General features: G+C 35.8%; 1 protein-coding gene across 1 annotated transcript; it reads left to right on the top strand.

The window, feature by feature from the left end:
• Positions 1 to 10,166: 10,166 nt before the first annotated feature.
• LOC112004021 (large ribosomal subunit protein eL24) lies at positions 10,167 to 13,191 on the top strand. Its single transcript, XM_024036250.2, has 5 exons — positions 10,167 to 10,293; positions 12,053 to 12,128; positions 12,297 to 12,398; positions 12,481 to 12,629; positions 12,804 to 13,191. Exons 1-5 carry the CDS (start codon positions 10,283 to 10,285, stop codon positions 12,955 to 12,957), a joined length of 492 nt encoding a protein of 163 aa, XP_023892018.1. The 5' UTR covers positions 10,167 to 10,282; the 3' UTR covers positions 12,958 to 13,191.
• The last annotated feature ends 278 nt before the right edge of the window (positions 13,192 to 13,469 follow it).

The following is a 13,469-nucleotide window of genomic DNA, read 5'->3' as shown; positions in this document are numbered from 1 at the left end:
TAAGAATAATCAGATTCATCACCACCGCCATAAGTTTTCTCAAAAATTCATAGTCACCAATTTTCTATTGCTTAGAAATTTTCTGGTTTTAAAGTAAATTAAAATTGATAATTAAAACTTAAATCCTTATACCTTATATATAGATGAACGCTTAGGAGCATTTCAAATAAATATTTTAATCAATAAATTAATTATTCTCAAAAATATATTTTAAAATAATAGTTTTCTAAAATTTCTGAATTTTAGAAGTATGATTATTTAAATTAAGTCGCTTCTTGTTTAAGTAATTCCTTCTGGTTAAGGTCACAAGGTTTTATAATATAGTTATTATGTTAACATGTGATTTATAATAGTGTTTAGTGAAGGATGATGCATGTTCATTAAAACTTTACACAGCAAGTTAAGCATGAAATTCCCAGTAATTGCCCTGAATTCAAAACCTGAAACTGCTTCAACAAGGCAATGCACTCCTGTTGAATACTAAACCTAAAGTAGAGTTATATATATATGAGATGTGTTCAAGTTATTCCTGGTGTAACTCTTATAAAGTTACACATTTTCTGTACCGTAGATTTCTAATAGATCCAACGGTTGGAAAAATAGCATTAAATAATTATTTTTTTCCACTTATTTACGTAATTAATAATAGTTTTTCTCTATCCTCATTTATTACTTTCCATAGATCTCATTGCATTTTGTTTAATGGTGTCCCTTTCTTCCTAAAATTTCTGTTGTTAGACAACGTTTCTTCTATGGTGGAAAATGCAGGTCAATGGAAAAGGTTTTCTATGTTCAACCAAAAACAAGTTTAATACAGCAAAATGAAAAACTCTCTTCTTGCATTATATAAGTTGTCAAAATCCCTTAGATATTAGATATGACAAAGCGACCGCCAACCTTAGATATTGGATTTTGTTTAATGGTGTCCCTTTCTTCCTAAAATTTATGTTGTTGGACAATGTTTCTTCTTCTTTGTTAGACTTGTTTTGTGTTTCAAATGGTTTTGAGGTTTCAGTTTTCCTAATCTCCTAATTCACATACTCTCTAAAAAAAAAAATAATAGAAAACTTTATGGATAGAAGTGACAGCCACAGAGACAAAGCGAAGCCTCATACAAAACATAACTCAAACATCATACTTATATTTCTACTTCAAAACCAATTAACCAAGTCTCCTAAACGGGAAAAAAATATCTTAAAATTAAAGCTTAAAAAACCTCATGGGATTTATTTTCTTGCAAAGCTTTGGTTAAGCTTCTTAATTCGGTAATTTTTTTAATTCATAAAAAAAAAAAAAATCATTTTGTTTTATCTTTTCTTCCTCTACCCAGATCATGGTGAGAGAAAGAAGCAAAGAATTTTATTTTTTATTGGGTAAGCAAGAGAGAGAAAATAGGTGAGAGAAAGAAGAAGAGAATTTCTTTTTATATTGGGTAAGAAAGAGAGAAAAAAAAAAGGATAGAATTAATTTATCATAAATAAGGAAGAGAAACAAAATAATCATTTAATGCTATGGAGTTACATGTAACTTGAACCCATCTCTCTCTCTCTCTCTCTCTCTCTCTCTCTCTCTCTCTCTCTCTCTCTCTCTCTTTTGGGTAGAGCGAGCCACTTGAGTACCGATAAGGCCTCTGATGGGACGGACAACCAGAAGAAAAGCGAATAGATGACCAACAAATGGCAGCAGAAGATAGGAAGATGAAAACTATAAAAGAAGAGTTAGTAACCCCAAAAAAGGGGAGGGAAAGAAAAGGCCTCCTCGGCCACAGTCCGAGGAGCAATCCCTCAGTTGTAAGAAACACATAGCCTTTTTCTAATATAAGTTTGGCCATGGTGATCAACGGCCAGCACCTAAGCCTTTCAACCCACTCTCTATAAATGTATTGTTTGGGCTTGTTGGGCCGGGAACCTAACATTCAACTCAAATTGAGTCCTTACACCCTTTGTATTAGATATATATTAAAGGTGCATATTAAATGAAAAATGTGTCTATTAATCGAAAATGTCTCTACTGAATGAAAATGTGCCTATTGATTGAAAATGAATTTAATGAATGAAAATATGTCTATTGACCAAAAATGTACATACTGAATGAAAATTTTTCTATTGAAATGTCACAATCCTTTAAGTATAAATAGTAGTTTATATTCATTTGATAACTTATTCTAACTTCTTTCTTTCATCTTTCTTAGAAACACAAAAAACTTATGGGGCTTCTTCAAAATTGCTATTTATAGAATCCAATAAACTTGGTTGTATCCTAAGGATAAATTTGTGGGGCAAATATTGTCTAAGGATAACATTTAATTGTACATCCAAATCAATCAAATTTTCTATTTATGTACTGGATCATTTTTGCTATTTCTTTATATTACTCCTCTAAATTCCCAATAGTTTGGGCAGTTGATTTTTGTAAGTCTTTTTTTTGTCAAATAGTGAAAAAGTCTAGGAATCAAGCTGCACCAATGGTAGTAACAATAATACTAAACGATTTTTTTAAACGCCTTACGGGCACTTTTCTTCCCAGATTTCTCATCTTTTCCCTACGCCTTACCAATGCTTTTCTTCCAAATGGAAGTTTTTTGTTTTAATTTATACATTTTATGTGAAACAGTGAATATATAATGGAAAGTAAAGGGTAAAATGAAAAAAAAAAAAAAAAAAAAAATCTCATTAAAGCTAAGGCAACCACACCAATTATATATATATATATATATATATGTATATGATTTCTTCTCTTCTCTTCTCTTCTCTTCTCTCTCTCTCTCTCTCTCTCTCTCTCTCTGTAGTCAAATTGCAAGCATCGTCGTTGTAGGATCATTGTCATCGTCAATGCTAGTGTTGGTGGGGTGGGTCATCACTGTTCATTCTTGCACTCTCCCTCCTCCATCCTCTTCCTCGTTTTCTAGGCACCACCTCTTAGATCTGAATTGTTGTGATGGTCATCATGGCTAGGGTGGGTCATCAATGCTAGTGTTGTTGGGTTTCGTTTTAGGTTTTGATGCAACAATTTTGGTGGTTATCATGGCTAGAGAGGATAGTGAGTGTTAGTGTGGGTTGTTGTTGGGTCAAAGGTGGATTTGGTTTTGGATTTTTGGGGCAGTGGTGGGTTTGGTCATGAGATGATGGTGTTTTAGGTTTAATTACTATTATTGGTGTTAGTAGAAAATATATTATTTTAATTGGATGAACTGTATTAAGAATGAGATGTATGGTGTATTGTTAAAGTGGTTATATAAAATAGATAAAATGATTGTATGGTAATACAAAAATGTTTATTTTAAGGGAAATTATATTTTATCACCCTAAACTATACCCTTGTTTACATTTACCACCTTGAACTTTCAAAATAGACGATTACTATCATAAACTATAACATGTGTTTCACTTTATACCCTTGTGGGCACATCGATTTCCTCCTTAAAAGAAAGGGGAGTACGCCTCTGCCAAGTAGACTGGGGCATAGAAAATATGGAGTCACCACCTAAATTAGATCTAGGAACCATTTACATAACGCCCTTACTTGAAAGGATTGATCTTACTACTAGAGTATGAGTCAGAGTTTAGGTACGATCTTAGGAAAGTATTAGGCACGCAAAACCGCCCAACCCGTGGGTCCATTTCCACTCATTGTGTCTTACATCTTAATCTCATTAAAGGCACATTCAACATTGCATTCTATACTCATACACACACATACACTAGCATTCATCTAGCAATCAACATTTCATCAGTTATCCTAAAACCCTAACATACACCTATCATGGTAATTTCCATCAAACCTAGCATACGTTTATCACATCACATTCAAGGCAACAAACAAATCATGGCAGAATCAAAGAATTATTGGAGAGCGTCATGAACATTAAGAACACAAACATATTCCAAGTTCACACATCATATTCATCAAAATCTAACAAGATCAAATCTCAATCAAATGCATGCCTTACCTTACTTAGCTTACTGCATCACAGCACCTATACATCAATGCATGATCATATTAATGCATGTTCATAGTATGTCATAGCAAGAAATGGAAAGAAACCCTAATCTAGCATGTTTCTGTGTTCATAGTATATCATGAGTATGCGTGCGCATACATAGGCCTGCATACGCAAGCTAGTTGTATGCGTATGCATACTACAAGTGTATGTACGCATGTAGGTAGCATGCACATGCAGACACACCCTAGAACCCTAACCTAGAAACACAGAAACACAGAAAAAGTCTACGTATGCATGCAGGTAGCATGCACATGCAGACACACCCTAGAATCCTAACCTAGAAACACAGAAACACAGAAAAATAGAGCAAAGCTTTAAAACTATAAATATAATAACCTAGCCTGCTTTAAAATAAAGAATACTAAACCCTAGGCTACCTAAACATGTTAAAACACAAACAAAGCAAGAAAACATAATTAAAACAAGGAAACAAAAAGAAAAGAGTTAGAACTCAATACCTCAAACAAGAAGCTTTTCAGGCTTGATTTTGATCATTCCCCTTTATTAATTTATTCAAAATCAAATACAAAAGGGGTTAGTAATCTTAAAACTTGAAAATCAAGGCCAGAAAAGACTCTAATTAGAAAATATTGACTTAAGGATGTTTAGTGAAAAACTCTCTCTTTGATTCACTATTTCTAGTGAATCTTATGTTTTCCCTTAGGATTTTCTATCTGTTTTTGAAATATACTATGTAAGGCTTTTTATAGTTGAAAAATGGGGGTTTGGAAAGGCTCCCAAATAATGTGGGATTCATTCCAAACTTCAACTTTAATGCAGAAAAACTTGTCTTTCATAGCTTTTGGAACCCTAGCTGCATATGCAGCCCGTGCATGCGCACACATACATCAAACCTATGTATAAATACATGTGTATGCGTATGCAGCTCTAGGGTTTTCATGGCCTTTATTTTCCAAAAATAGATTTATTTTATTCATGAAAGAGTTATATATTCCATAAAAACCTTCATCAAGTCAATTTATTATCTGATTATGTCCTAAACCAACTTTGGGTTTTAAAATTTTACCAGCATTAAGGAATGGAGGCCCAAGTCATAAGTGGTACAAAATACAATGTTTATAAATACCCATCTTTTGATTCATGAACTCCGCTAACAAAATCAAAAGAATAAAAGATAAAACATTTTGTTTCAAAGTATGGCTTGGGCCCAGCCCATGCACACGACACACAACACGCATATATGGGGCGGGGTGTAACTCCGTAAAGTTGTGTGGGATTTATATGTCCAAATTCCCGCCTTTGTTACTTGAGAAACGAGCAATAAGGAAGCATCATCTCCATAAATGAATCAAACCTATCAAACATCATCTCCATAAATGAATCAAACCTATCAAACATCATCTCCATAAAGGAAGCATAAGACTTTTCCTCAATAGTTCAAGCATATCGAGCATCATCTTCAGTGAGGAGGCAGAAGATTCTTTCCCAATGGACCCAAGAACATTAAAGCAAATCCCCAGTGAGGAAGCAAAAAATTCTTCCCCAAAATGTCCCTAGTAAGGAAGCAGAAGTTCTTCCCCAGTGAATCCCATACACCAAAAAAAAAAAAAAAACCCCCAATGAGGAAGTAGAAGATTTTCCCTCAAAATCCTCGATGAACCATGTAGGAAGCAGGAGATTCTTCCCTTATGGATCGCACATCTACACTACTCCTCAGTGAGTCCATCCATACTACTCCTCAAGGACCTTAACGAGTCCATCCATACTGCTCCTCAGCGACTTTCTCATCTCCAAGCAAGTCATGAGAGGCAGAAAATTCCTCCCCATGCACATCTACTCCTCAGCGAGTTCTTCACCATCCCTAGTGGATCCTACTCATGCACATATCCTCTGGGAATTGAACATACAAATACGGTAGAAAATGGTAGAGATAGTGATAAAGAAAGAGATCAAGGTCAACTCGAGGCAAGAGCCTAACCAAAAAAGGTAGAGAAAAAAGTGAAGAAGACAAGAGGAACAAGTCACCCGGAGAAGTTTAAGGTAAAAGCCCCGGATGGACACCACAAAGATTATAACCTTTTGTTATTTGTTGGGTTAGCTTGTAAGAGCACCTTTATTTGTTTTCTTTTTTCTTTTTAGTGACTCTAGGATAGTGAGTCACTCACCATTTGCTTGCAAGTGGAAAAACAAGTTCTGGGATAACAAACCTATCGTCGCGTGTTTCTTGAGCAACAAATGTGGGACTTCAGACATACGAATCACATGCAGCTCTTCAGAGTTGCACCCCGCCCCATGTATGCGTGATATGTGTCATTTGCGTGGGTTGGGCCCAAGCCATACGTCGAAACAAAATGTTTTATCTCTTGTTTTTTTTTATTCTATTAGCGAAGCTCATGAATCAAAAGAAGGGCATCTATAGACACCACATTTTGTACCACTTACGGCTCGAGCCACTCTTTTCCAATGATGCTTGAACTCTAAGGCCCAAGGCCAGTTAAAAGCCTAATTAGATATCAAATAGACTTGAGGAGTCTTAAAATGGAAAATATAACCTTTTAAATGAGCAGAAATCAATTTTTGAAAAATAAAATGACCAAAGTGGCCCTTGGCCTACGTACATAGGTCGCGGCCCACGTACGTGAGTCAATGCATGTGTACGCAGACACATTCCTACATGCGTAGCTAGAGTTTCAAAAGCATAAAAAAGACAAGTTTTCTGCAATAATAGCTAAGGTTTGGAATCCCACATTATTTGGAAGCTGTTCAAAACCCCATTTTTTCAACTATAAAAAGCCTTAAACGGTACATTTTCAAAACATAAAAAAATCTCATAGGAAAAACCTAATATTCACAAGAAAATAATGAATCAAAAGGGAGTTTTTCACAAAATACTCTTAAGTCAATTTTATTTGATTGAGACATTTTCTGGCCCCAATCCTATTAGTTTAACGTTGCTAATCACTTTCTTATTGGTTTGTGAATAGATTTGATCAAGGGAAACGGTCAAAATCAAGCTTGGAAAGCTTTTGTGTGAGGTATCTAGTCTAAACCTTTCTTTTTCCTTTTATTTTATTTTCTGCCTTTAAATCCTCTTGCTTGCTTTATTGTTTGTTAGAATATGTTTTAATATGTCTTTGTAGGTTAAGTTTAAGTTTTTGTATGCTTAAAATGCATGTTAGGTTGTTAGAATTGTTGTTTTAAAGTTTTGCTCTGTTTCTGCATTTTTAGGTTTTTTGGGCAAGGATCTGCGTACACATGATCTAGCCTGCGCACGTAAGCTTGATTATGCGTATGCAGGCCTATTCTAGCATGCGTGATGCCGTTACCCAAAAACTCTATTTTTTTGTTTGTTTGTTTTGTTTATGCTTTCGCATGTTTGTTTGTTTTGTTTCATGCATTTGTGACATGATCTTATGTTGATGTTAGAGGTGAATGTGAATGCTTGGATCTTTCCTTATGCTTATGTTTCTGCTTTGATTTGATTGTATATATTGCTGCCTTGAGAATGCTTTGATGCCATGATAGATGTATGCTAGGGTTTGTAATGAGATGATAGATGTATGTTAGGGTTTGTGATGGATGCCATGATTAGATGTATGGTTAGGGTTTGGGATTAATGATGCCATGTTGTATGTTTAAATGTATACTAGTATGTGTGTGAGTTAGAAAACAAATGTTGAACATGTTTTTAATAAGGTTAAGATATAAGACACAATGATGGAAAGCTAACCTTANCTCCTCGCTTTGTTAAAGCTCCGCCACACCGAGAAAGGAGTTGTTGGTGGCCTTGAAACAAGCCAGCCCCCCCTTCCCTGCTTTTATTGTCAAGTTCCCCCATTCTCTTGATGCCAATAAAAGTACGGGTTGACACTTCCCTCTAGCTAGTTTTAGGACGAGTCCACCTGGGCCTCTGATTGTAGAACTAGCTGCTAGGAATAGTTTTAAAGCACGCCTGCCTGAGCCTCTGATTGTAATTTGTAACTTTGCTTTTTATGAAATAATATCAAGCTTTCTTTCTTTGCTGTTGAATCTTCTGTCTCGAACTTTTATCTTTCTGCAGTGTTTTTTTTTTTTTTTTTTTTTATTATCACCGATCTTCCGTAGGATGATTATTTAGAACAATCGCCTGTTGCGCCGGCCTGTGCACCAATCCTTCCCACAGACGGCGCCAATTGTAGGGTCTGTTTTTGTTGCCCAAGCCCAAAGGACATGGGTCAAAGGCCCAACGAACCCAGAACAATGAATTTGTAGAGAGTGGATCGAAGGTTTAGGCGCTGGCCGAGGTTCAGGTAAACTGAACTCTTTTCTTTTACTGAAAAATACTTAGAATAATTTACAACTGGGAGATGCTCCTCGACTCCTGGCCGAGGAGGTTTTTCCTTCCCTTTTCTGCTCCCAAAACTCCTTTTCCAAAGAAAAAACCCCCTCACTTACATTTTGCTCACCCCTCTTATATATCCCCCTCTTCCTCCTCTTGTTGGTCATCTATTGGCCTTCTACCTGACCGTCTATCCCATCAAAGGTCATATCCGTGTTCAAGTGATTCACCCTGATCGATGTCGCCCTGCCAAGGGGTTACGTCCTCATTAATGCGGTCAGAAGGGTTAGGTGAGCGTATTCAATGCTGAGGTGACAGTTCGTCCAGGGCTTGCCCCTTCTTCATACTGAGGTCTCGGACGACTGAGGATAGGGTCATCCTCGGACCCATCATGCGTCCTCGGCATGGGCCATTTGGGCCTGGGTTGAAGTGGGCCGAGGCCACTCGATTTTCTGGCCCCACAGTATTTAATAAGTTATTGACCAAAATCGTGCAACGCACCGGTATTCAACTAGTGATTAAAAAAGATAAACATTCTTAAGCAAAGACATTGCAAGTGATATAGAAACAAACAGCTACCATTCAATGAACAAAATTGCCATCTAGGGATTTTTAAATGCCATTATCTACACTCAATAGGCACCGTTGGGTCGTTAACATGAGGAAAGCAAGCGAAAGACTCATGTTTGAACCCTAACAGTAGCAAAGTACATACTTATTGGATAGTAAAGGAGATTACGCATTTAGAAAGGCCCATTTCATCCATTTAAGTAGGTAAAAGATATATATTGGATAGTAAAATGCATTAAAAATAAAAATCAATATTTTTTTACTTCGTAATGGGTTGGGTTGGAAGATCTTGACAGCTAAACTTAGGTTTGGTTCAAAATGACCTATTTCTAATTAGTTTTCTTTTCTTTTCCAATCAGACATTTTTACTTCGTAATGAGTTGGGTTGGAACATCTTGAGGGTTAACTTTGGTTTGGTTCGACCTATTTCTAATTAGTTTTATTTTCTTCATTCCAATCTGACCATTTTACTTGCGTGACCCAGGATTATTATTTTCATTTTATAAAAAAATATAGCCAACTGAGTTATTTAAAATATTATATTTTAAGTCAATTTCATCATAAAGTTTTTTTTTTTCTTCTAATTATGCTATGACAAAAAATGACACCGTATTACATTCACACTTCACAAATAAACTATCTTTTTTACATATCCTTTTAATTTTCAATCATCTATGCAGTTTAGTTGACTACTTAACTTATTATGATAGCCCATAAAAAAAAAAATGATACTCTTCTTTTTTGAGTGATAATGGCTTAACTTACATAGTTTCTTCTAGTTGAACAAGAAATTTGTGTGATCAAATTTTGCCCGTAGAGTGACAAGAGTAAGGGTTTAAAGTAGGGATGACGACAGGTTAGGATGAGATCAAATTATGGGTGTCCCATCTTCGACTTATCTCTTATTTAAGACTGAGAAAAACTCAGATAAGATGGGACAACGGCAAGTCAAGTCAAGTTAAAGATATTTTACTAATCCTAATGAAATGAATTGACATTGATCAGATAAAGGGTAGAAAGGAGGGATAAGTGTTTTTAGGGTGGGGCGGAATAAGAAAAACCTATTCCCGCTCATCACCCTTTCGAGACGGAAAAAAATCTGTACAAAAATATTCCGAGCGAGTCATTTTTGTCCTCCCGAATTTTAAAAAGGGCTGCCATTAGTTGGGCCTAATGGACCACTCTACCGCTAGTGCTCAGTTGGGCCTAGCCCACCCCTTTTGTTACGCAGTGACAACCAGTCCAGATCCTGGACCCAGCTTCGACTAAAATTACAGTGCCCTTCTCGTAATTTGAACAAAATCCAAGGGCTATTCGTTGCGATTTCAATCAACGCCTTTAACCTATTTAGGGTTTCATTTTTCTTATTAGGGTTTTCTCCGAAGTGAAAAAAAGCCGTAGAGCAGCGACAACAACAACAGCCACACTCAATGGTTCTCAAGTATGTTCCTTTTTTCCTTTCAATTTTCTTATCAAACTCTGTTTGGTTCCCGAGAAAATGTTGGGATTCTTATTCTTATTATTTAGGGGTTCATTTCTTCTTCGGATGTGTAATTTTCAGTTAATTTATTGACTAATATTAATTTTTTGTGTGATGGTTTTAGATTGTGATACAATGGATTAGATTATGATAATATTGGATTGGATTTTGTATTGTGACATTTTGATGGGTTATTCAAAAAAAAAAACCTTGTCTTTATCCAATCAGCATTCTTGTGATTTATACAATTTGTTGATATTTTGTTTTTTTGTTTATGAATTATAGCTTTATGGATCTGTTCTTAAGATGGGTTTTGCTCAAAATATTTTTTTTTTGGTTGCATCAGATTGATTTCATGTTTAATTAGCTTTGTAGCTTTGAGGTGAATGCATTGTGAATAAGCTGATCTGAGTACTTGGTTGAGGTTGTATTGGAAATCCAGAAATGGGTTCTGGCTGACTTGCGCCTTTACTGAGGTCTTGGGTGAGCTGTGTGGGAGCTTGGTTTTTTAATGAAGGTCTAGAGATTTGTTATAGATTACAGTTGTGGATTGTGGCATAGATTTTAGTACTCATGCCAATGAACTTTAGCCCAAATGGCATATCCTCCTCTGATAATATGGATGGAGGGTAAGGTTGTGGGTTCAGGACCTGCTGGATGCACATGTAACTTCATTTGGTTTATATGCTAACTTGAAAATTTCGCTAAGAGTCTTGTAGCTCAATTACTTGGCGCCTCTTGGAGTTTCCAACGGAGACGTCCAAGGTTCAAATACTCCCACCCCAACTATCAGTGTATAAAAAAAACTTGAAAATTCCTTGGGAATGAGTCTGGTTCTTTTGTGGAAAAAGATACCTAGAAGATTGGTGTGATTTTGTAGGTTGGGAATATATGTAGTGGAAATTAATGAAACTAAATGAAGCACAGATAGAAAAAGTTATATGGGTCTAAATTTATATTCATCTGGTAGGACTTGCCATTGCTTAATCTGTATTGCCTAAACATGTACATGACTATCTGTGGCAAGATGATTCCTTTCGCTTTAAGTTTCAAGTCTGACAGAACTTGTTAAGTTAACCCAACTTAACAAGTGATTCAACTAAGGAATTGGGCTTGGCTACAGGACATTTTTTACTGCATACTGTTACTGGTTATACAGATAACTTGAAAATCCTGCTTCGGTCTTCATACTATATTGAATTTTTTCCTTGATGGTTTTTTTGGTTGCTGAGAAAAAATTGAGGTTTTTTTTTTTTTTACACTATTTGTATTATAAGTAAACAAGATGCTTCAATCAAGCAAGCCTTAAATGAGTTTGTGTTTAAGCCTACCAAATTTTGCTAATTTTCAGATTAAATAAAATAGCACAAAACTTGTCATTCTGTTTTCTTTTGTTTCTTTGGTGTGCTTTCCAACCATATCGATTCTTTGCATGTATTCCATTTTTCTATTTGCACTACTACAATTAGGTATTGTATTTTCTTCAAAGAATACCAAATAAGTCTAGAATGACTATTCCTTCTGACCGAGTCTCAGTCTCACCTTCCTTTTCTTAGTATGCACTAATTCTTTGCTGCAAGAATATTTATGTCAAATTTTTAAAAACAATAGAATAAAAGTTCGCTTACTTTTCACCAAAATGTTCGCAAACTGATGAGGAATCTTGGTTTTCGATCATTATTATTTCAATGTACATGCTCAGTACTGTCTGATGTTTCAGGACTGAACTCTGCCGCTTCAGCGGGTCGAAGATATACCCAGGTAGGGGTATCAGATTTATCAGATCAGATTCTCAGGTTAGTTTTTATTTAAACAACCATGGCAAATCTTTGGGTTTTTGCATTTTATATCCTTTTCTATTATTCATTTATTTTTGTTTTGGTTTAGTTTGGTTGAGAAGAGGGTGTTGGTTTTCCTGTTTTTGCACTGAGATTGATGTTTGTCTTCTTGTTTGGTCAATTCAGGTTTTCCTGTTTGTCAACTCAAAATGCAAGAGGTACTTCCACAACAAATTGAAGCCCTCAAAGCTTACTTGGACAGCAATGTATAGAAAGCAACATAAAAAGGTGGAGTATCCTTCCATTATCTAGTTTTGATGCTACAGTAACTGGTATGACTTATATTCTTACTCTTTTACATGACTCACAGGACATAGCTGCTGAGTCTGTGAAAAAGAGGCGTCGGGCTGCCAAGAAGCCATACTCTAGGTCCATTGTTGGAGCTACCTTGGAAGTTATCCAGAAAAGGAGAACTGAAAAACCAGAAGTACGAGATGCAGCACGTGAAGCTGCTCTCCGGTATGCATTCTTCCACCCATTTTTTTCTATCTACCGTGTAGTTCGTGACTGCTCATTTTTGAACCCAATACTAGATTGAAGGTTTTTGGTTTAGATTTTTGGATACTGAAGTGTGCACCCAAGTTGTTTATCCCTTGTCTGTGATTAAATTACTTCCTCAATATGATTATGCAGTGAAATTAAGGAGAGAATCAAGAAAACCAAGGATGAGAAGAAGGCAAAGAAAGCAGAAGTGACAGCCAAATCTCAGAAGACTCAGAGCAAGGGAAATCTGTCCAGGGGTGCTGCACCAAAGGCCAAAATGGGAGGTGGCGGTGGAAAGCGCTGAGCCGACAACTTAGACTAGTCAGAGGGAGCTATTGGGCTAGTTGTACTGTTGAGGAAGATTTTGTAGTACTTTCTTGTTCTTCAGTTTTGTTTTCTTTGTGGCTTTATTAAAATTTAACCTGAGCAGATATACTTTGTATCAAGGTTTTAAGCTTTGGTCAGGACCTTTTTATATTGCTTTGTTTTGAATTCCTGGTAATTTATATGCATACGAAATCTTGGATCGTTTTGAAAACTCAAATGAACTAAACTAGGGAGCGTCGTTGAATGAATTGGATGGGGCTCTCTCCAGTGACCTATAAATAGGATTGTATGACTCTCAATCATTTTGAAAATCAAAACTTGCGTCCCCGATTTTTCCTATTATATGCTTAATTTTATTCGCTTGAGGACAACGAATGAGCATGATAATTAACCATGAAAGGAAAGACATGGGAAAGTTTTATTTATTTATTTATTTATGGTATTAAACTAACGAATTCATTAAAGAAATTGATCCATAACATCTGACTA

Source organism: Quercus suber, unplaced genomic scaffold (genome assembly GCF_002906115.3).
Source record: "Quercus suber isolate HL8 unplaced genomic scaffold, Cork oak 2.0 scaffold_561, whole genome shotgun sequence".
NCBI lineage: Eukaryota > Viridiplantae > Streptophyta > Magnoliopsida > Fagales > Fagaceae > Quercus > Quercus suber.
The sequence above is the reverse complement of the archived record's forward strand: the minus strand, read 5'-3'. Positions and strand labels throughout refer to the sequence as shown.

Excerpts from the sequence above, each read along its gene's own strand:
- LOC112004021 (XM_024036250.2), top strand. Across the intron at positions 12,129-12,296 it reads TTATCAGATCAGATTCTCAG|GTTTTCCTGTTTGTCAACTC; the intron begins GTTAGTTTTTAT and ends TGGTCAATTCAG. Across the intron at positions 12,399-12,480 it reads ATAGAAAGCAACATAAAAAG|GACATAGCTGCTGAGTCTGT; the intron begins GTGGAGTATCCT and ends CATGACTCACAG.